We start from the raw sequence: 21,807 nt of genomic DNA, 5'->3' as shown, positions 1-21,807 counted from the left end.
CCTGTTTGTTACCTGTTTCATTTCTTCTGTTTGATATTGATTGTTACCTGTGTAAATTCTTCTGTTTGTTACCTGTGTCACTTCTTCTGTTTATTACCATTGCCAGTTCTTTTGTTGTTTGTTACCTGTGTCAGTTCTTCTTTTTTTGATATTGGTCGTTACCTGTGTAAATTCTTCTGTTTGTTACTGATTGTTACCTGTGTCAGTTCTGTTTCGTACCTGTATCAGTTTTTCACTATTGTTTGTAGTGTTGGCGGCATTGCATGTGTGGTGTGCTGATCTCTGTTCGCTGCCTGTCTTCATTGCATTGTATTGCACTGCACTGCATTGCACTGCATTGTATTGCATTGCATTGTGTTGCACTGCATTGCATTATATTGTTTCGTATTTTGTCACAGCATGTATCGCTGTGTGGCATTTGGGGTGCTCTCCCCTGGGGCGAGTGAGTGACTACAGCGCAGCACCACCTATATTTTTCTTCTTTCTTTCTTTCTTTGTTGTTTGTTTTTATTTCTTATTTGTTTTACTATCAAAGTGGACTTTACTACAGAATTTTGCAGGCACTAAGTGCTTTCTCCTCATATAACCTTGGTTTTGGGGTGTTTTTTTTAAACATTTCACCCAGACAGCTAGCACCCAGACCACCACTTCAGGTGAAGTGGAAGGGGGTGGAAAAAGAAATCCTGGTCTGTATACGGCACTCGAACCGTAGGACACTGGCTTCCTAGATGGGCCCTTTACCACTTGGCCACTACTCCACTTTGCTGTAGGAGGAGCTTCAGTCACTTTGCTGTTGGATGGTGTTGTGGGGGTGTTTGATATCTTAGTGCTTAAATCACTGTGGTATTGTTTGCTTCTGTGGCCTTCAATATCAGATCATTGCTTATTTTGTATTTGTATTTCTTTTTATCACAACAGATTTCTCTGTGTGAAATTTGGGCTGCTCTCCCCAGGGAGAGCGCGTCGCTACACTACAGCACCACCCAATTTTTTTGTATTTTTTCCTGCTTGCAGTTTTTCTATTTGTTTTTCCTATGAAAGTGGATCTTTCTACAGAATTTTGCTAGGAACAACCCTTTTGTTGCTGTGGGTTCTTTTACATGCGCTAAGTGCATGCTGCACACGGGACCTCGGTTTATCGTCTCATTCAAATGACTAGTGTCAAGACAACCACTCTAGGTCTGGTAGAGGGGGAGAAAATATCGGCGGCTGAGCCGTGATTTGAACTAGCGCGTTCAGATTCTCTTGCTTCCTAGGCGGGCGCGTTACCTCTAGGCCATCACTCCACTTTCATGCTTCAGTCATTCCAGTGGTATTGGTTTGTGGAGAGTTTATTTGTTGTTGTTTTTTTTAATGGTGTAGAATAAAAGGTACCATTTCTTCATTTGTGTAGAGTTACCTTATCAAATCATTGCTTGTTTTAATGAATTGATCATTCTTGTGATTTTGTCTGCGGTGGTGCAAGGTATAAAATCAATCAAATCAAAATCAAAAACACTTTATTAATCCACATGGAAATTAAGGTATTGATCATTGTTTATTTTAATGCTTGAATCAATCGAATGATTTTTGGCTGGTGTTGTGTGATATATTGTATTATTGCTCATTTTGATGGTTAAATCATCCTAGTGATTTTGGCTGATGTTTGGGTGATATATCGAAGCATCGCTCATTTTGATGCTTCCGTCATTCTAGTGATTTGGGTTTCTGCATGCGGTGTTAGATATTGAATCATTGCTTATTTTAATGCTTCAGTTGTTCTAGTGATTTTTTGTTGTTGTTGTTGTTGTTTTGTGTGGGTTTTTTTGTTGTTGTTTTTTTTGTTTTGTTTGTTTTTGCTTCTGTAAATTTAGGTATTGGATAATCATTTATCTTAATGCTTCAGATTGTGTGCACACTCACGCACGATAATGTAAGAGTGGTGTCCTGTTGACATGACCATCATTGCTGTTTGATTTCTTTTTTTCTTTTTCCTTTTTTTATTTTTACTTCTTTTTTTCTTTTTTTCTTTTTTTTTATTCTATTTTAGTTTATTTTTTTCTCAAGGCCTGACCAAGCGCGTTGGGTTATGCTGCTGGTCAGGCATCTGCTTGGCAGATGTGGTGTAGCGTATATGGATTTGACCAAACGCAGTGGCGCATCCTTGAGCTACTGATACTGATACTGATACTACTGTTTGAGGGGCAGGTGCAGTTTGCCTGTTCCTGGTTCACCTCCTCTGTGATCATACCGCCACCCTGACTGGCTTCTGATACAGGTTGACCTTGTCCTGCTTCACCTAAACCCACCGTCCATGTTTCACCTAGTCAGCCCCTCTCTCTCTCTCTCTCTCTTTCCCTCTCTTTCTCTCCGTCTATCTCTCCTTCTCTCCCTCTGTCTCTCTCCGCCCCCCCCCACCCCCCATCTCTCTGTCTCCCCCCTCTCTCTCTGTCTCTCTTTTCCCCTCTCTCTTTCTATTTTTCCCCCCTCTCCCTCTTCCCCCCCCCCCCCCTTCTCTCTCCCTCCTCTCTCCTCCTCTCTCTCTATCTCTCTCTCCCTTCCTCTCTCTCTCTCTGCTCTCTCTTCCCCTCTCTCTCCCTCTGTCTCTGTCTCTCTCGCTTTCCCTCCCTCTCTCTCCACTCCCCATCTCTCTCTCTCTCACCCCTCTCTCTCTCTTTTCCCCTCTCTATCTCTTTCTCTCTTTTCCCCCTCCTCCTCTTTCTCCCTCTTCCCCTCTCTTCCCCCCTCTCTCTTCCCCTCTTCCCCCCTGTCCCTCCCTCCCTCTCTCCCCCTCCCCCCTCTCTCTCTACCCATCTCCCAATACCGAGAAAACGAAGAAACAGGAAATATCACTTTATGGAAGTGTGGATAGGCAGGGTGCCATTCCAACGTCTCACACACACATACACACGCACAACACACACACACACACACACAACACACACACAGAGAGAATAACTGAGTACATATACATTAGTTTATAGAAAAAAAAAAGAAAAAAAAAAGAGAAGACTGAATCAAATAGCCTTGTCATACCAGTTCTTATTCATTGTTCACCTATTTAATGTGAACAATGAATAAGAGCTGGTATGACAAGGCTATTTAATTCCGTCTTCTCTTTTTTTCTTTTCTTTTTTTTTCTTTTTTTTTTCTTTTTGTCCCAGTTCCAACAAGCAGCAATTTACAATCTGTGACCAATCTTCCCAGCTGTTCTTTTCTTGTTTACTGCTCAAAGATATACTTTTTTGGGGGGTGGGGTGGGGTGGGTCCTCCAAAAACACTGAATAGTAAGTGAGATTCGTATATATATATATATATATATATATATATATATATATAATTTAATCATTATGTTGGGTTGTTGGAGGTTTTTTTGTTTTATTTTTTGTTTTGTTTTGTTTTGATTTTGGGGGGGTTATTTATTTTATTATTACATTTTATTATGTTTATGTCGTGAACAAACTTGGGGTGGGCTTTCAAAGCATGACCAATGATTATCATATGTAAAAGGGTGTCTGCTCTTTTTTTTCTGGGTTTTTTTTTTTTCTTATTTTTTAAGCAGATGTGATGTAGAATTTATGGATCAGTGAGCATGTCTTCACTCCACCTTGAAACTGAAACTGACATTTTTTAAGATCATAGCTTTAGAGCTTACCGGGATCTGTATTTGGGAAAGACTTAGGTACTCAAGAGATTGTACATGTATTCATAGAACATTGTATACTCTGAAAGTCATGTTTTTGTCATACTGTTTTTGTTTTGTTTTTTGTTGTGGTTTCTTTAAATGCTTTATATCAGCCATTATTTGCAGTAGTTTTGTTTTGTTTTTTTCTGTACATTGTATATTTCACAAGTCAGGTTGGGTTATTTTTTCACAGCTGTATATGAACCATTATTTGCACAGTTTTGGTGGGGGCTGGGGGGGGGGGGGGGGTTTCACATTGGATGCTTCACAAATCATTTTTGTGTTATAGGTGCATTAACTGCTTTTTATCACTCATTATTTGCCTAGTTTTTTTTATGCTAGTATAAGATATTGTCTTATATTTTGATTTTCTGTTGTTGGTATCTTTGTGTGTTGAAAAAATGGTCCAAGAATTTTCATGAATAAGACTTAAGTGTGAAGATTTGGTTTGGTCAGATGTCTGATTGTTGAATATTCCATTAAAAAAAAGGTATCAGAAATTACAATAATGATATGAAAGATAATAATAACGATGATGAAGATGATAATACTAGTACTAATAATGATCATGATGATGATATGACATGCTCTGGAGGACATCAGGCAAAATACAAAAATGATATACTGGCTGCATTGCAGTAAGAAATAAGGTCAACACAAAGAGAATCTCTGCCAACGTTCATGGACATTTCTTTTCTTAATTTGCTGTACATTTCTCTTGGACAGCCTGACCAATTTTACTTAAAGATATGGCTGCACAACCCAAACTACATACCCTCTGATATTAAGGAGCTTAATGGTTTAGGTACAGCATGCCATGAACTGTGTTGTTTGCAGATTTTTCCCCCTGATGTGACAGGATTTTGTGTTTAACACAGGTTTTGTTGTTTATTTTTTTATTTAGTTGGTCAGTTGATCTTGATTTGGTCCTGTGCAGTTGGCTGCACTAGAGCAACAATGTCAAAAATATCACACATCGTTTTGCACCTGGATGTTGTTAGTTGATGATGACTGGATCTTGTAGTTTGACATCAAGCTGTGGAAAATGAAGGAATGGAAAATAAAATCTTGGAGCTGAGCCTTTGGATTTGTTTGTTTACTGGTGTGCTTGTGCAAATCTGTGTGAACGGTGAGCATTATCAGTTGTTGGGAAAGCAGGGGGGGGGGGGGGGGGATTGGGGGGGGGGGGGGCGTCAGAACTATTTGAAGATTTGGTGAGACTGTTGAAAATGATGTTCTGTAGTTGTTGTTTTTGTTTGTTTGTTTGTTTTTTAATGGATGGAAAAGAATGTGTGAAGTGAGAGGGAGAGTGGGGAATGACTGGTTTTATTTTGATGGATTTAAGTAAAACCGTGTATAGAGATCCCATAACTCAATCCAGTTTGAGTGATATGTAGGCCCTTATTGTGTGAACGTTTTACTCTCTCTCTCTTTCTCTGTCTCATTCTCTCTCTCTCACTCATGCATGCATTCACACACACACACATGCGCACGCACAAACACACACACACACACACGGGTGCATATGTAACAATTTGCAGTCTCTCAGCCACCAGGGTCCAACTCTCAACCAACCAAACCCATGGCCCTGATAAAAGCAAAAGACCATGATGCATGGTATGTCTGGCAAACCAGGCCAGACCGGCCTGTACCGTCCTGATCTGTCTATTCCTGAGGAAGGGGGCAGAGTGGTGAAGACGCTTAGCTGTCAGTGTCCATGAAGGTCTGTGTTCAATTCCCACTCTCGCCCTTTCTTCCAAACTTGACTGGAAAAATCAGACTATCATCCAGTCATTCAGATGAGACAGGCGCAATAGCTGAGTGGTTAAAGCGTTGGACTGTCAATCTGAGGGTCCCGGGTTCGAATCACAGTGACGGCACCTGGTGGGTAAAGGGTGGAGATTTTTACGATCTCCCAGGTCAACATATGTGCAGACCTGCTAGTGCCTGAACCCCCTTCGTGTGTATATGCAAGCAGAAGATCAAATACGCACGTTAAAGATCCTGTAATCCATGTCAGCGTTCGGTGGGTTATGGAAACAAGAACATACCCAGCATGCACACCCCCGAAAACGGAGTATGGCTGCCTACATGGCGGGGTAAAAACGGTCATACACGTAAAAGCCCACTCATGTGCATACGAGTGAACGCAGAAGAAGAAGAAGATGAGACAATAAACTGATGTCCCGTGTGTAGCAGGCATTTGGCACACTGAAAAAGAACCCTAGCAACAAAATAGCTGTCCTCTGGCAAAATTATGTTGAAGAAATCTCCTCTTAATAGTTACACAAATGATATATGCATGCACTCAAAGGCTGACTAAGTGTGTTGGGTTATATATGCTGCTGTCCAGGCCTCTGCATAGCAGATGTATTGCATTTCTGGATTTTTTCTCAACTCAGTGACACTTTGAAAAACTGAAACTGAAACTTGATTCACCTATTGCTGATTCACCTATCACTAAATTGGTGATCTTGATTTGCCTGTTCCCATTTCGCCTATGTGCTCACTGTGTGTTGAAAAAAAAAAAAAATCTCTAAAGCTCACTTTTTTTAATTTTTTTTTTATTGTTGGGCCGGTTACTTGTGTTGATTGTCTGGTCTCTGTATCGGTAAATCTGATGCAGCAAAAACTTCTCTCTTGTTTTGGACACTAACAGTATCAGTATCAGTAGCTGAAGGAGGCGTCACTGCGTTTGATCAAATCCATATACGCTACACCACATCTGCCGAGCAGATGCCTGACCAGCAGCGTAACCCAACACGCTTAGGCCCTGAGAAAAAAAAAGATATATATACATTTTTTTTAATAATAAAATAAATAAATAAAATATAAAATAAAATAAAAATAATTATAAATAACAATAAAATATAAAAAAATAAAGTAAAAAAAAAAAAAATAAATAATTACTTTTATATATATATATATATATATATATATATATATATATATATATATATTATATAATAAAAATAAATCAATAAAATAAGATAAATAAAAAATAAATCAATAAAATAAATAAATAAATAAAATAAAATAAATAAATAAATAACAATATATTTTTTTTTATAAATAAGTAACACTAACGAAGCTTTATCCTAAACTGAATTGTATTGTATTTGCTTGAAAGTTACTGCTGTGAAACCGCTCTTAATATTTCACCCTGTATCAAGACCTGTAGAGAATTAATATTCATAGTATGATAGTGGTATCTGTACACAGTGATGTGTGTGTGTGTGTGTGTGTGTGTGTGTGTGTGTGTGTGTGTGTGTGTGCGTGTGTGTGTGAATGACAATGTGCATGTTTGAGAGGGACAGAGAGAGTGGGAAACTAGGAAAGAGAGAGAGGGACGGGGGGAGGGGGGGGGGCTGAGAGAGAGAGGCTGAGTAGGCGAAATGGGACTGGCGGGTTGGGGAAACAGAACAAAGTGTCAAACTTTCAACAGACCATTGAGGATGGCAGCATATGGTCAAAGAGTAGGCAAAGTGGGAATGGGTTTTATCAGACCAGCACCGACAGATCTGAGACAACTCCCTATGGACAAAGAGAACAGGATCCTGATGTCCTGGCGTTCATCAGCTATGCATCCTCTTCTGATCGTTGGAAACTGTAATTACTTGGACAGATTCTGTCGTGGATTCAGTGCAGCCGATTCTCTGTGGAGTGAATCGTTTCTCAGTTCCAACATATCATCAGTTACTTTTACCCGCTGTCTCTTTCTTACAGGGCTATTTATGGGGGGACAATTTATGTACAGGCCTACACACACACACACACACACACACACACACACACACACACATATATATATATATATATATTATTCTGAACACTGAACAACACATTATCAAGGCATCTCAATCAGTATAGCTCTGCACTAAAACACACACAACACAGTGAAAACACAACGAAGAGGAAATGACACTGCAAATGTCACTGATATGATCAGGCCTTTACAGAGGCACTGACATTGACACGCAGGCACTTGACACACGAGAGAGAGAGAGAGGGTTATATTTTATGATAAATCTACAAACAAATGCTCGATTTCCAAAGTTATGAGGAAATGTTTTTAAGTTAGAAAGAGACTGGTTGGACAATAATATAGTTATGCTATATTATTATATAATTATTTGTGTCGACGGGGCGTGGACTGGGAAAGAAATAAAAAGCGCACTGGTGCTTATTTATGCCTATTAACCTCGGATATAAATGATTTGTTCTTATCACAGGAATCCCTGATTTGTCCACTGTCTCCTTGCACCCATGTCTCTTGTGTGTGTCTGTGTGAGGGGGGGTAGGGTGGAGGGAGGTGTGCATTGGTTACCGGAGAAAACCAATGTCGCTTTTGCCAAGGGAAATCACGCTAAAAGTACCCCGCAGAGCACGAATACTTCCTTGTGTCAAAGTTCGCGTCCTCTATCGTGTTGGGTGACAGGTACGTTCACTTGGATTGAAAAAAAAAATTGGCATTTTGTAAGATATGCGTCACAATAAGATCTGTAGCATTGCTTCTACGTCGCTAACATATGTACCAGTATCATTTGTGATGACCAAAAAATTTCTGCAGCGCTTGCGGTAGAGAAAGCGTTCTATAATAGTGAACGATGAGATGGGAATGACTGAACGACCTTTCGACTTGCTGCTTTCTGTATTTCATCATTTTTGTTTTTGACGTTAATATTTAAAGATTAAATCTCTGTCATGTCATGCACCAGCACCTTGTGAAAAACATTCTGAAGAATGTTATCTCCCCGATGGGTGCCAGCCAGTTGGAAGCAGGTTTTGCCATTCCCTTCCCCCCACCCTCCGCACCTCACATGCCCATTTTGTTCACTTTTCTTTCTTCCGCATTTATTTCCGCAGGTATTCATGTCATTGTCTGAAGGCCAAGGGTGACGCCTGGTGCATACATTTGTCTGTTGAGGGCTGGGCCTTGTGATCTGTGCAAGTCCGTTGTGTTTCTCTCTGTTTGTGTGAGTACGTGCGTTTGCACCTTGTGTCGGTGCGCGCGCGTGGTCACGTGCGGTTTCGCTTACTTTGTGTGCCCCATTTGTTTGTTTGTTTGTTGTTGTTGTCTTCTCGATGTTTTACAAATAGCAGCGTATTTCATATTGCTATATTTCATTGTTTTTGCAAATTGTCAATCTATTTTTAAAACACAAACCTCGGCTCAAGTCCTGATCAGCATGTAGGGTAAAGGTGAATATTTTTTCTCTTTTTTTTTTTTTTTTACAGAGGATGTGGTGAAGGGTATATGGATCAGTCTGCATGCTTTGATACTTCCTTGAAACTGAAAACTGAAAAAAAAAGAAAAAAAATTGTCTTCCATACATATGCATGGATACACACAAATGACAGTAAAAACAGTATACAGATTGTCTTTTCTTTCTTTTTTTTTAACGAATACATGGGCAGCGTTGGTTATACTGGGGTTCTGTGCTTTAATGGTATATGTATGTATGTCTTTTTGGAGAACCAAAAATTGACAGAAATAAGTTATAACTGTAGTATTAGTGTCTGTGGCCCAAAGCATTGATGTGCCATCAGCTCCACATGCAGTGGAACATTTTGTTTTGGTAGCTTCACTGTTTTGTCTGTCTTCCCCAGTTTTGTGCGGCCTCACCATTGCATCAACCAACATGTATTGTATTGCATTTGTCACAACAGTCCTTTGTGTGAAAGTCAGGCAGCTCTCCATTGGAAGAGTATGTCACCACAGTGTAGTGCCACAGTTTTTTCCTGCATGCAGTTGTATTTGCTTTCTCCTCAAATTGGATTTTTTCCTCACAGTTTTGCCAGGGACAATCCTTTTGTTGCTGTAGGTTCTTTTACGTGTGCATGCTACACACGGGTCCTCTGTCTCATCCAAATGACAGGTGACCACCACTCAAGGTCCAGAGGAGGGGGAGAAAATACTGGTGGGTGTGGGACTGAAACCTGTGCGCTCAGATTCTTTTGCCTCCTGGGCAGAAGTTGATTTCCCATCTATTTGTTCTGCCTTCTGTTTCATTTTCAGTTATGCTTACAGCATTGCGCAAACCAGTCAGTGATGACAGTCAGCATTTTAGGTTGAAGATTGGGAAGTGTATCGAGGGATAATAGTGTACTTTTTGCCTTAGATAAGATAAGATAAGAATAACTTTATTATCTCCAACTAGAGAAATTTGGTCATGTACATTATCACCACAGACAAGTAAACAACATGGAGACCAGAACTGTAAAAAAAACAAAAAAAAACCCACCAAACAACAGCTATGAGGAATATAACAGACACAAATGTAAAAATATCACATACACAGTTTCATACATTCATTCCACACATTGCAGGTAATATTTTGAATGTAAAAAAGAAGAATTAATAAACATTATTTTGAATATAATCATGAACATAGCCTACTATATTGTACATTGATTATAATAATAACTTTCTTATCTCATAAAGATAAATTGCATTTGGTGCAGCAAAACACAACCAGATAATCAGCACACGAGTGATGTAGCTTGCAGTTTCCTGGTTGAGTAACAGGCTTGCAGAGAACAGATTTCCATCTGAGAGTGTAAAATTCTCTTTTGCATTCCTTTTGGTTCATAGATACTAGCAAGTACTTAGAACAGAAGTTTGGCCAGTATCACTTTTAACCCCGGTAGGGACCAAATCCATGTGAAAACCAATCTTGATTGTATGGCATGATGAAAGCATTCAGGTAAACTTGTTATCCCTGCACACTGTACAGGCAGTCAGACTTCCCAAATTGGTATTGCTTTAATTGTTTCATTGATTTTAGCAACCCTTTTTTTCCCTGCATTCTACCGTATCCGTTGCTTTGAAGACGTGAATTCAAACACGTCTGAGTTCACTTCAGTGAAAAAAAGTTGGTTAAATTGTTTGATCTCACTCTTTGTTCTAAATGCTTATTTTAAACATATTTTAAAACATGACCAGAAGGACAGCTTCTCTGATCTTATAGATTTAGGAATTTGTTTCATTGGCCAAGTTTTTTTGTTTTTTGTTGTTGTTTTTTGTCAGGAACGTTTGGGCCATTGTTTTTGTAATGTTCCACTGCAGTTTGAATGGCTGTATTGCCAGTGAGTCGTCACATTCAGCTTTGACATTGACACCTGCCACAGGTGAAATAGCCTCAGGGGAAAAACCATCCCAGGGGAAAAACCATCCCAGGGGAAAAACCATCCCAGGGGAAAAACCATCCCAGGGGAAAAACCATCCCAGGACAGTGGGTGAAGGGAACCTACCTGACAGCACACGGACACATCCAGAACACAAAATCATTCTTCCTGACAGTACACGGACACACACAGAATGACAGCACATTATGATTCTTCCTGACAGCACACTGACACACCCAGAACACATCATTTTCCTGACAGTACACTGACACATCCAGAACACAACACATTATCATTCTTCCTGACAGCACACTGACACACCCCAGAACGACAGCACATTATCATGGGCGCTGAAGATGCCAGCTGTGGTTTGACCTCGCAACATTTTGGCTGTGAGCTTGGAGCCAGCCAGGCTCTGGAGATGTTCTTCCATTCTGATGCCCAGTTGTTTTTAACACCTGCACCAGTGCAGTCTTTGTCTGTGATCTGCTTACACTGAACACAGAGTTGTTCCCATTTGCCCCATTGGGGGTGTGGGGGGGATGCCAGGGGCTCTTTCACAAAAATAGTATCCCCACCTTTGACACCTTTTTTTTTTCCATCACTCTTATTTGTTGTGTCTCTGGCCTTTTCCATTTCTTTCTGCCATGCTCCTTTCCTATTTTCTGCTTTGCTGCCCACTCATGTTTTTGTTTTAATTCACAAATTTTTTTTTTTCTAGAAAACCTTAAAACAATTGTTGTTCTTCTGGATTTTGATAACTGGGGAGTCATACTGTGTTGTATGTATGCCCCCAAGATATGAGTTGTCCATTGACTTTTATCAGTATTGTGCATTATAAAATATTATTAGCATTGTATATAATTTTGTATATTATTCATGTTCTTGTTCCAGTCTTTTTTTTGTTTGTTTTGTTCTTTCTAATCCTCCAGCTGAAGAAATGACAAACAGGTCAGAGGCATGTCTGGTGCAAGGATATACTTTCACTTGTGCCAAATTTTCTTTTTCACATGTGTGTGTGAATGTATGTGTTTTTGACAATATTGGTATGTTGTCCCTGTGTGTTGTCAGCTGGGCTTTTAGCAACAGTGACAGATTAAATGATAATTAAGTTTCCATCTGTTTCCTGCAGATCCATACCTATTGTACTACCTCCATTGTTGGCACCAGCAGTCATGGGTTTGTCCAAGTTTGCCAGCTGTTTGCCAGAGAACTATGGCTATGTGGTGCTGGTGGGGTGCGTGGGCAACACGTTCGTTAACATCTGGATGGCCATCAACGTGGGAAAGGCCCGCAAACGCTTTGACGTGCCTGTGAGTTGTGTCTCTTCCTTCATCTGTTGGCTGTGTCACTATCTTGATGTATATGTATCATTTTCTATCTTCTTCTGGTTGTTTGTCATTCTGTCTTTGTTATTCTTTCATTCTTGTTTCTGTCTGTGTGTGTGTGTGTGTATATATGTGTACATATGTATGTGTGGATCAAAATCTCTCTTTCTCTGTGTCTCAGTTGCTTTTTTGTTTTTGTTTTGTCAGGGTTTTTTTCTGTTAATGTGTTTTCCTTTTTGTTGTTGTTTTTTAGATAGATAAAATGTTTATACAGCAGGCTTAATTTTGATGTGTTTATGTGGTCAAAGAAATGCAGTTTAGCTGGAAATTTGTTGTGTGTATTGTTTTGTTTTGCTTTGCTTTTAATCAGTTTAGGTCCAAACCTTTCTTTGTTTAACAAAAAGTAAGGAGTGGTAACTCTCTCCATTCACAAGGTTCACAACTTCAAGTCAATGCTGCACAACTTCAAGACAGTGCTGCTTACACTACCAGTTCAGTTAGTACGCAGGTAAATGAAAAGAACATTGGAACAAACCCAGGCACTTCCCCAAAAAAGGAAGCGCCGGGCCTGTCCTTATACTGATCATCTGACATGTGCACATAGCAGCAGAGACATAAGAAATGTGCAAACACAAATCAGCTTTTATTCATGACTGGCATTTCAACATTCTTTGTTTAGTTGGAATTTCCAGGAGCACAATAGATTGAACTAAAAATAGTATCTATTAAAATAGAAAATAAGCAAAGTTTAAATCAAGAGAAATTGTAGAAATGTTATGTATGTGTATATATATATATATATATATATATATATATATATATACTGTGTGGAGTGATGGCCTAGCGGTAACGCGTCCGCCTAGGAAGCGAGAGAATCTGAGCGCGCTGGTTCAAATCACGGCTCAGCCGCCGATATTTTCTCCCCCTCCACTGGACCTTGAGTGGTGGTCTGGACGCTTGTCATTCGGATGAGACAATAAACCGAGGTCCCGTGTGCAACATGCACTTAGCGCACGTAAAAGAACCCACAGCAACAGAAGGGTTGTTCCTGGCAAAATTCTGTAGAAAAATCCACTTCGATAAGAAAAACAACAAATAAAACCACACAGGAAAAAATACAAAAAAATGGGTGGCGCTGTAATATAGCCATGTGCTCTCCCTGGGAGAGCAGCCTGAATTTCACACAGAGAAATATGTTGTGATAAAAAGAAATACAAATATATATATATATATATATATATATATATATATATATTCAAAGCAGGTTTTCTGTGTGTGTGTTGATTCATTTGTTCTTTTGTTCAAAGTCTTACCAATAATTTTGATGTGTGTGTGAGTACAGTGAGAAAGAGAGACAGAGACACCAAGATTCTTGTTCAGATAGCTGTTGTGTGTGTGATTGTGATTGTGAGTGTGTATGTGTGTGTGTGCCTGAATAAAAGACACTTGAGAGGTTAGCCAAATAGCTGCTCAGTGAAGAGTTTCATTTTATGTTCTCTTGCAGTATCCAGAGATGTACTGCAGCAGTAAGGAATTCAACTGCATTCAGAGAGCACACCAGAACACGTACGTACCAAGTGTTTGTGTATTTGTTGACACAAGTGTTTGTGTGTGTGTGTCACTGTGTGTGAGTGCATGTGCGTGTGTGTGTGTGTGTGTGTGTGTTGACACAAGTGTGTGTGTGTCACTGTGTGTGTGTGTGTGTGTGTCACTGTGTGTGTTTTTTGGTGTTGGCACAAGTGTTTGTGTGTGTGTGTCACCCTGTGTGTGTGTATGTGTTACTGTATGTTGATACAAGTGTGTATGTGTGTGTGTTAACACAGAGAGAGAGAGAGAGAGTGTGTGTGTGTGTGTGTGTGTGTGTGTGTGTGTGTGTGTATTATCAAAGGTGTGTGTGTGTGTGTGTTTTTTCAAAAGAGTGTGGGTGTGGGTGTGTGGGTGTTACATGTGCTTGTGTTTGAATACTGTTGGGTTTTGCACTTCAAATGATTAATCACTGTGATTAACAGTGAATCATGCATAATATGCGATCAGTGCTTGTCTACAAGTGGCAGGTCAGTGACAATAAAACAGCTGGTACAACATACATACTGACTAGTTATCAGTGGTTTCTTTGTTAGCACAGGGTGCAGAATGATTTGTTGTCATGACATACGTGATTACCTATGATGGCGACTAATTATCAGTGGTTACTGGGTACAAAGTGAATTGCTGTAAAGACACATGATGACCAGAGATGTGTTTATTGCAGACTGGAGGGCCAGGGCCAGTTTCTGATGAATCTGTTTATCGGAGGATTGCAGTATCCTGTAAGTGTGTGTGTGTGTGTGTTTGTGAATGCGTATCAAAGCTGTCCTTCCTATAGTGTCTTGTAGTGAAATGCTTGCAGAAAAGCTGCATGCACTGTGTGTGTGTGTGTGTGTGCGCACGTGTGTGTGTGCATGTACATGCATGTGTGTGCACATTGAACGATGAATGTTCTAAGTGCAGAGTGCGTCCACACTGTTGTAGCACTCATGTATTCAGTGCAACGATGTGAGTCCCCAGGAGGACGAACCCGGGTGTGGCCGTGTATGGGTAATCTAAGTGAGCGGCGTGGGAGTAAAGCCACTGAAATGGTGCAGATGATGGGGCAGCAAAAATAATATATATATATATATATATATATATATATATATATATAAGCTGTTTGTAATGTACATTGAAAGATATCTGTTTAGAATATACGTTGCTGTTGATCTGATCAAGTGGAGTGCACAGGATCAAATCCCACATTCACCAGTATTTTCTCCCCCTCCACAAGACCTTGAATCTGGATGCTACTCACTCGGATGAGATGATGAACCAAGGTTCTGTGTGTAGCATGCACTTAGGGCATGTAAAAGAACCCCCGGCAACAAAAGGCTCGTCCCTAATAAAATTCTGAAGAAAAATCCACTTTGATAAGAAAACAAACGCACTTGCAGGCAGAAAAAAAGGAAAAATATATGCAGTACTGGTTTATGGCGACGCGTTCTCCTTGGGGAGAGCAGCTCGAATTTCACACAGAGAAATCTGTTGTGACCAAAAGTAACGCAATACGATCAGTGAATGATGTTTGTGTGTGTGTGTGTGTGCAGAGACTAACAGCAGGTGTGGGGGTGATGTACCTGGTCAGTCGTATTGCCTACGCCCTGGGCTACTACACTGGAGGTGAGTGACTGAATAGTGTTGTTCAACTTATTTCCAAGTTTTGAATTCCCGTGTTCATTAACTGTTGTCTGAGTAGCGTTATCATTTCCAAGGTCTAAATTCCTGTGTTCATCAATTGCGGGTGTGTTCAGTAAAGATTGATATTAGATGGGGGAATATTTCATCTAAAATCTCCATTTAATTACACATACTTAACCGTGACCCACTAGTGCAGACTCCAGCAGGGGTCTGACATTCCCGTCCTGTGCAAACTACTATCCACCTATGCGGAGAAAACGAAAGTAGCTAGGGCCGATAACCTCCCTAAGTAGGTTACCTCCCCTGTGTATCCCTGACTAGCGCCCTCTTTTTCCGGCAGCCATCTTGATTCCTGTTCCTGTGCTCTTCATACGGCTATGTTTTTTTTTTTATTTAAATGTAATTTTAGGAAGAAAATTTCCATTCTCAGTGCCCTGAAAACATCTGTAGATATCACACACATGCTGCTAAATATCACATACTTGCTGCTAAATATCACACACTTGCTGCACACTGTGTCAGTGTCAAAGAGGCGTCAAAGTGTGCAGGCTGATCCATACATGCTGCACCAAATCTGCTGTAAAAAAAAATTTGATTTACAAAACGGAGCGGATGTCTGACCTTCTTATAAACCCAACACGCTGATCAGGCCATGAGAGCCCTACCCAAGGTTTCTGTAAAACATTGACATGAAACAGAGTTAGATGATTAGACCAAATAAACAGATGATTTAATACATTAAAAGAAAGTAAAGGGAAGGATGCATTAAAGGGAAAATTTATGAAAATGAAACAAGAACAAAAAATCGGCCACACACAGCGAACCCAAGCGCACGTATCACTGACACAGGCAAGCAAATAGACATGCACACGCAAGCACACGCACATGCACACACACACACACACAGAGAAACACAACACACATGCAACAGTTTGCAGTCTCACACCATTCAGACACTGTCCCAACCCTCAGTCTACCAACATACATACCCCGAACAAACACACACACATGCACGCATGCATGCGCGCTGTTAGAGGCCCTGCAGCAGGAGTTAAGTTTTCCTGTCAGTGAACAGGTTTTGCCCTGGTACAAGAGTTACGTTTTCCTGGCAGCGAACAGGTTTTGCCCTGGTACAAGAGTTATGTTTTCCTGGCAGTGAACACGTTCTGCCCTGCAACAGGAGTTATGTTTTCCTTCTGCCTTGCAACAGGAGTTACGTTTTCCTGGCAGTGAACACGTTCTGCCCTGCAACAGGAGTTACATTTTCCTGGCAGTGAACACATTCTGCCCTGCAACCGGAGTTACGTTTTCCTGGCAGTGAACACGTTCTGCCCTGCTACAAGAGTTATGTTTTCCTGGCAGTGAACACGTTATGCCCTGCAACAGTGAGCAGGTTAAAGTATCTTTCACACAAAAAATACAATACTAAGTTGCCTTTGGAAATCTCACACACCGGAAAATCAAATTGAGCGTCAAGTCATTTGGATGAGACAAACCAAGATCCCGTATGCTGCTTGCACATGCTAGGCGCTCTGTAAAAGAGCCCATGGCAACGAATTTTGTTCTCTGGCAAAGTTCTGTACAATGGCGAAAGAAACTCCATGGGGAACGTCCTTTCTCTTTCATCGGACCTGTCATCTGGAACAAACTCCCTTATTCAGTCCGACACGCTCAGTCAAATCAGCTCTCAGAACTCGCCTTTTCCACAGTTGTTATGATTAGTTTTCCCACCCTGTGTGTCTGTCTGCGATTGTTGGTGGGTGGTGAGAGGAATGGGGCTGTATCGGTATGAATGCCTAGTGTGTGGGTGTGCGTGTGTGTGTGTGTGGGTGTGTGTGTGTGTGTGACCTGTTTATTTTGTGATGCGTATAGGCAAGTGAATGTTATGAAGTGTATCTGCATCAATGTACGTATGTGTAATTGTATTACAAAAAAATTATTAACACTGTGGGCTCTCCAGAGATAGGGCTTCCAAATATTCATTATTATTATTATTATTATTAAGAAATCCACTGTGATTGGAACACAAATATACATGCATGCGCTCAAGAACTGACTAAGCACGTCTGGTTGTGCCGCTGGTCAGGCATCTGTCTAGCAGATGTGGTACAGCATGTATGTATGTATATATATATATATATATATATATATATATATATTTATATATATATAATATATATATATGCCTTATATTTTGTATTTGTATTTCTTTTTATCACAGCAGATTTCTCTGTGTGAAATTCGGGCTGCTCTCCCCAGGGAGAGCACGTCGCTACACTACAGCGCCACCCATTTTTTTTGTATTTTTTCCTGCGTGCAGTTTTATTTGTTTTTTCCTATCAAAGTGGATTTTTCTACAGAATTTTGTTTGGAACAACCCTTTTGTTGCCGTGGGTTCTTTTACATGTGCTATAGATATATATATATATGCATTTGTCCAAACGCAGTGAGTGACGCCCCCTTGAGAAACGGAAACTGACAACTCCTGTGTATGTGTGTGTGGCAGATCCGGACAAGCGTCGGTGGGGAGCCTTTGGTCACATTGCAGAGCTGATGCTGCTGGGACACGCCATTTCCTTCGCAGCACACCAGCTGGAGTGGGTGTGAGGCTGACGTGGGGGCGGGCTCTCATGGAGGCACAAGGTACGGTGTTTGTCCTGACCTGCCAACCGTTCCCCATTTGTAGGGAATTTATTCCCCCAACCTGACCAGCATTCCCCTATCCCCCCAAACAGATTAAAAAAAAAATTTTTTTAAAGCTGACAAAAAAGTTTGTGTATCATTTGAATTCTGACAGCACATGACTGTCTGTATAGTCACCCTTTGCCCGCCACGTACTTCCGCTGACCAACTTTCTCGCTAGCCAGTCAGCATTCACGTTACGACAGTGTCTGTCAAAACCCACCTATCATGGACAGTGTACTTTGATGCTGAACTCCAGTAATGATAATGAAATGTTTGAAATTAACAACAAATTAAAGTGTTTGAAATCGAACTGTAGTGTTTGAAATTTTACCCTAATGTTTGTTTATTTGGGCGTGAGATATGTGACGTGTGCCATATCGACAGTAACTTCCCCTCAGATATGGAATTTGTTCCCCCTAGGTCATTTCAAAGGTTGACGGGTCTGTTTGGGATTTTGGCTCGTGTGTGTTGACAAAAGTGAGTCCAAGTGATGACCCGGTGTGTGCGTGTGTGTGTCTGTGGTAGAGTTCTACACTGGCATTTTCTTGGCTACTGCAAATGTGGTAGGATGGTTGGTATGAGGAGTGAGACCATTGAGGTGACCCTCCTTTATGATGATGATACGGTTAGCAGGGTGAGAGGTCAGAGGTCAAGGTCACCATTTGGCAAAACGCAAAGAGCTTTGATAGAGACTGTCTTATATCAGATTTATTTCAAACTTGGGATTGTGATTTGTTTTGACCAGAATGTCAAGTTATTTGTAAATTTAAAGGTCAAAGGTCATCAAGGTCACATTAATTAGTGTATCACTTCTTTGTTACAACAGATTTCACTGTGTGAAACTGGGGCTGCTCTCCTAGGAGAGTGTGCATTGCCATAAGGCCGCTCCAGCTTTTGTTTTTTTCTTTTCTTTCTGTTTTCTGCCTGCATGTGCGTTTGTTTCATTATCAAAGTAGATTTTTCTGCAGCATTTTGTAAGGGACAACCCTGTTGCTGCTGTGGGGAACGTGCGTTAAGTGTGTGTTGCATACTGGACCATGGTTTACCGCCTCATCTGAATGACTTATTATGTGTGTGTGTTTTTCTGCCAGATGGTCTGCTTTGCAATATCATTTTGTTGTTGTTGTTGTTGCTGTTTTCAGTTTTGTTTTGTTGTGTGAAGTGGGTATCAGACGTGAGACATGAAGGCTTTGCCAGTCTTGTTTAGATTGGCACTGTTGGGTTTTTTGGGTTGTTTTTTTTTGTTGCTTTGTTTTTTGTTGTTGTTGTTGTTCTTCTTCTGCGTTTGTGGGCTGCAACTCCCACGTTCACTCATATATACGCGAGTGGGCTTTTACGTGTATGACCGTTTTTAACCCGCCATGTAGGCAGCCATACTCCGCTTTCGGGGGTGTGCATGCTGGGTATGTTCTTGTTTCCATAACCCACCGAACGCTGACATGGATTACAGGATCTTTAATGTGCGTACTTGATCTTCTGCTTGCGTATACACACGAAGGGGGTTCAGGCACTGGCAGGTCTGCACATATGTTGACCTGGGAGATCGTAAAAATCGCCACCCTTTACCCACCAGGCGCCGTCACCGTGATTCGAACCTGGGACCCTCAGATTGAAAGTCCAACGCTTTAACCACTCGGCTGTTGCGCCCGTCTGTTGTTGGGTTTTTTTTCTCTCATTTGAAATTTTCCCCTCAGTTTGTTTAGTTTGAACTTTGTGGTGTCAGGTTGTATGGCCGGTACAGCTAGCTACCTTGTTTATGACTGAAGTGCATGAGAGCTACAAGCTTGTTCTAGAATGATTTGAAGAAAGAATTTTTCAACAGGGTTTTTATTATTTTCTCATTGCTGGGCATCCACAGAAGGCTCAGTTTAAAAAGAAATTAAAGAGTTGTGTTATGTGACAATCAAGAAGGAAGTGAGTTATAGTGATGTCAGGTTCCTTTTGTTGTATTGATTTTGTTACTGAAAACTTTGAGTTGTTTTTTGTTTTTTTTTGTTGTTGTTTTTTTATGAATCATTTCAAAGCAAGTGATGATTTTTTTTTTTTTTTTTTTTTTTTTGGTTGTTTGTTTCAGGCTCGGAAGGATTTGTCCAGAAGCACAAACTGGTCACGTGCTTCATCTGCTTCGTTAGATATACATCACCCTTTCTCTCTCTCTCTCTCTCTCTCTCTCTCTCTCTCTCTCTCTCTTTGTTTAGGTGTTGTGGAAAAGTAAAGACTCCAGGAATCTTGTGTGTGTGTGTGTGTGTGTGTGTGTGTGTGTGTGTGTGTGTGGCTTTGCATTAAACAAGGAGGAAAAACAACTGTATTTTGGGATCATGTTGGTTTTGAGGGTGTGTTTTTTTTCTTGTTGTTGTTGTTGTTGTTGTTTTCCAGTGCTTACCTGTGGCTTCATTCTGTATGTAGCTCAAGTTTTGCTATTCCCCCAACCTTTTTTATTCTACTTTTTTTATATTAATGGACTAACCCGGTTTGACACTCTCCTGCTTATCTTTCTTTTCTTTTTCTTTTTTTTTTATCATGTGATACTTGTTTGCTTGTATTTACTTGAAAAGGTTTTATATTAGATGATATTGTTGTTTACATTATTTTGATCAGGTCACTTGTGAAATTGTCAGCTTGACCCAAGTTTGTCAGTATGCTTAGGGAATTAGACTTAACAGGTATGTGTGATCTGTGATTCTGATTAGGTGATTTAATAGATTGTAGGCTCCTCTTTTTTTCTTTTTTCTTTTCTTTTCTTCCCCCCCCCCCCCACCCCCCCCAATCAAAAGCAGCCAGTGGTTTAGAAATGTTCCCTTTTGCTTACTTCCTCTCTGTCTCTCTGTCTCTGTCTTTCTCTTCTTTTCTTTTCTTTCTTCTTCTTCTTGGTGTTCAAATTAGAGGCTTTTTTTCCAAAGAAAGCGTAGGACGAGACAGAGAGTAAATCTAACAAGATGGCATGGAGAGCCTTGGCCAAAGGAATGATTCAGCGCTTATAGCTTTTAGAGGCAGAGCAAACCGCTAGGCCTAGCTTGCATCAGTTTGACATGGTAAGTATATGTATCATCAAACATGGAGTATAATACAAACTCCTCCTTTTGTCTTCATACCTGGCAGCTGTTCCCCCACAGTTAGGGGAGCAAAAGCAGTGTAGGGTGGTAAGGTATACCGTAGGTATGTGCTGTTGAATCAGTCCCAACATCAACATGGATAAGTTACCAGCGCCTTCAACATGATGGAGTCTCCCGTTGGTCCAACGGATGAGTAAGCAGGCAGGCTTATCTGTCGGTGTGTGTCATATGGGAGAAGAGGCTGATTCTGGATGCACAGCACTTCCCACGGGTGTTGCAAGGGCCTTCAACATGCTTGCAAGATAACTGCTGCAGTCACTGTTGCTAAATTCCCATTCACCATCCTGCAGTACAAATAGGTACACTCGCACCACTGTTTTTTTGGCTCCAAAAGGTAGGTACACCTGCAGCTATGTTGTTTTCAAAAGGATGTCTGTGGCTCAGAAACTATGGTCATTGGCCTTTAAAAAGATAATACCCCAACCACTGTAACCCAGTCGCTTTGTTTCTGTTCTTAAATTTGGCAATCATGGTGTGTTTTTCAGGGTCTTGAGGGGGTGATATTTTTTGGAAGCAAAAACCCCATTTGTGTAAGTCAACAATCATGGTGTATTTTCAGAGGTTTTGAGGGGTTTTTGATATTTCTTGTAAACAAAACCTTTCATGTTTTCACTTCCAAAATGATGACCAGCTGATGGTGTAACTAGTGCAATGGCCTACAGTGTTGTTTTTTTTGTTA

The 21,807-nt window shown here is 40.6% G+C and overlaps 1 protein-coding gene across 1 annotated transcript; it reads left to right on the top strand.

The window, feature by feature from the left end:
* Positions 1-8,036: 8,036 nt before the first annotated feature.
* Positions 8,037-20,287, top strand: LOC143287731 (glutathione S-transferase 3, mitochondrial-like). Its single transcript, XM_076595970.1, has 7 exons — positions 8,037-8,102; positions 11,925-12,105; positions 13,625-13,686; positions 14,372-14,429; positions 15,240-15,312; positions 17,837-17,973; positions 20,090-20,287. The coding sequence occupies exons 2-6, from the start codon at positions 11,968-11,970 to the stop codon at positions 17,935-17,937; spliced, it is 432 nt and encodes a 143-aa protein (XP_076452085.1). The 5' UTR covers positions 8,037-8,102; positions 11,925-11,967; the 3' UTR covers positions 17,938-17,973; positions 20,090-20,287.
* The last annotated feature ends 1,520 nt before the right edge of the window (positions 20,288-21,807 follow it).

This window comes from Babylonia areolata, chromosome 11, assembly GCF_041734735.1.
Source record: "Babylonia areolata isolate BAREFJ2019XMU chromosome 11, ASM4173473v1, whole genome shotgun sequence".
NCBI lineage: Eukaryota > Metazoa > Mollusca > Gastropoda > Neogastropoda > Buccinidae > Babylonia > Babylonia areolata.
The sequence above is the reverse complement of the archived record's forward strand: the minus strand, read 5'-3'. Positions and strand labels throughout refer to the sequence as shown.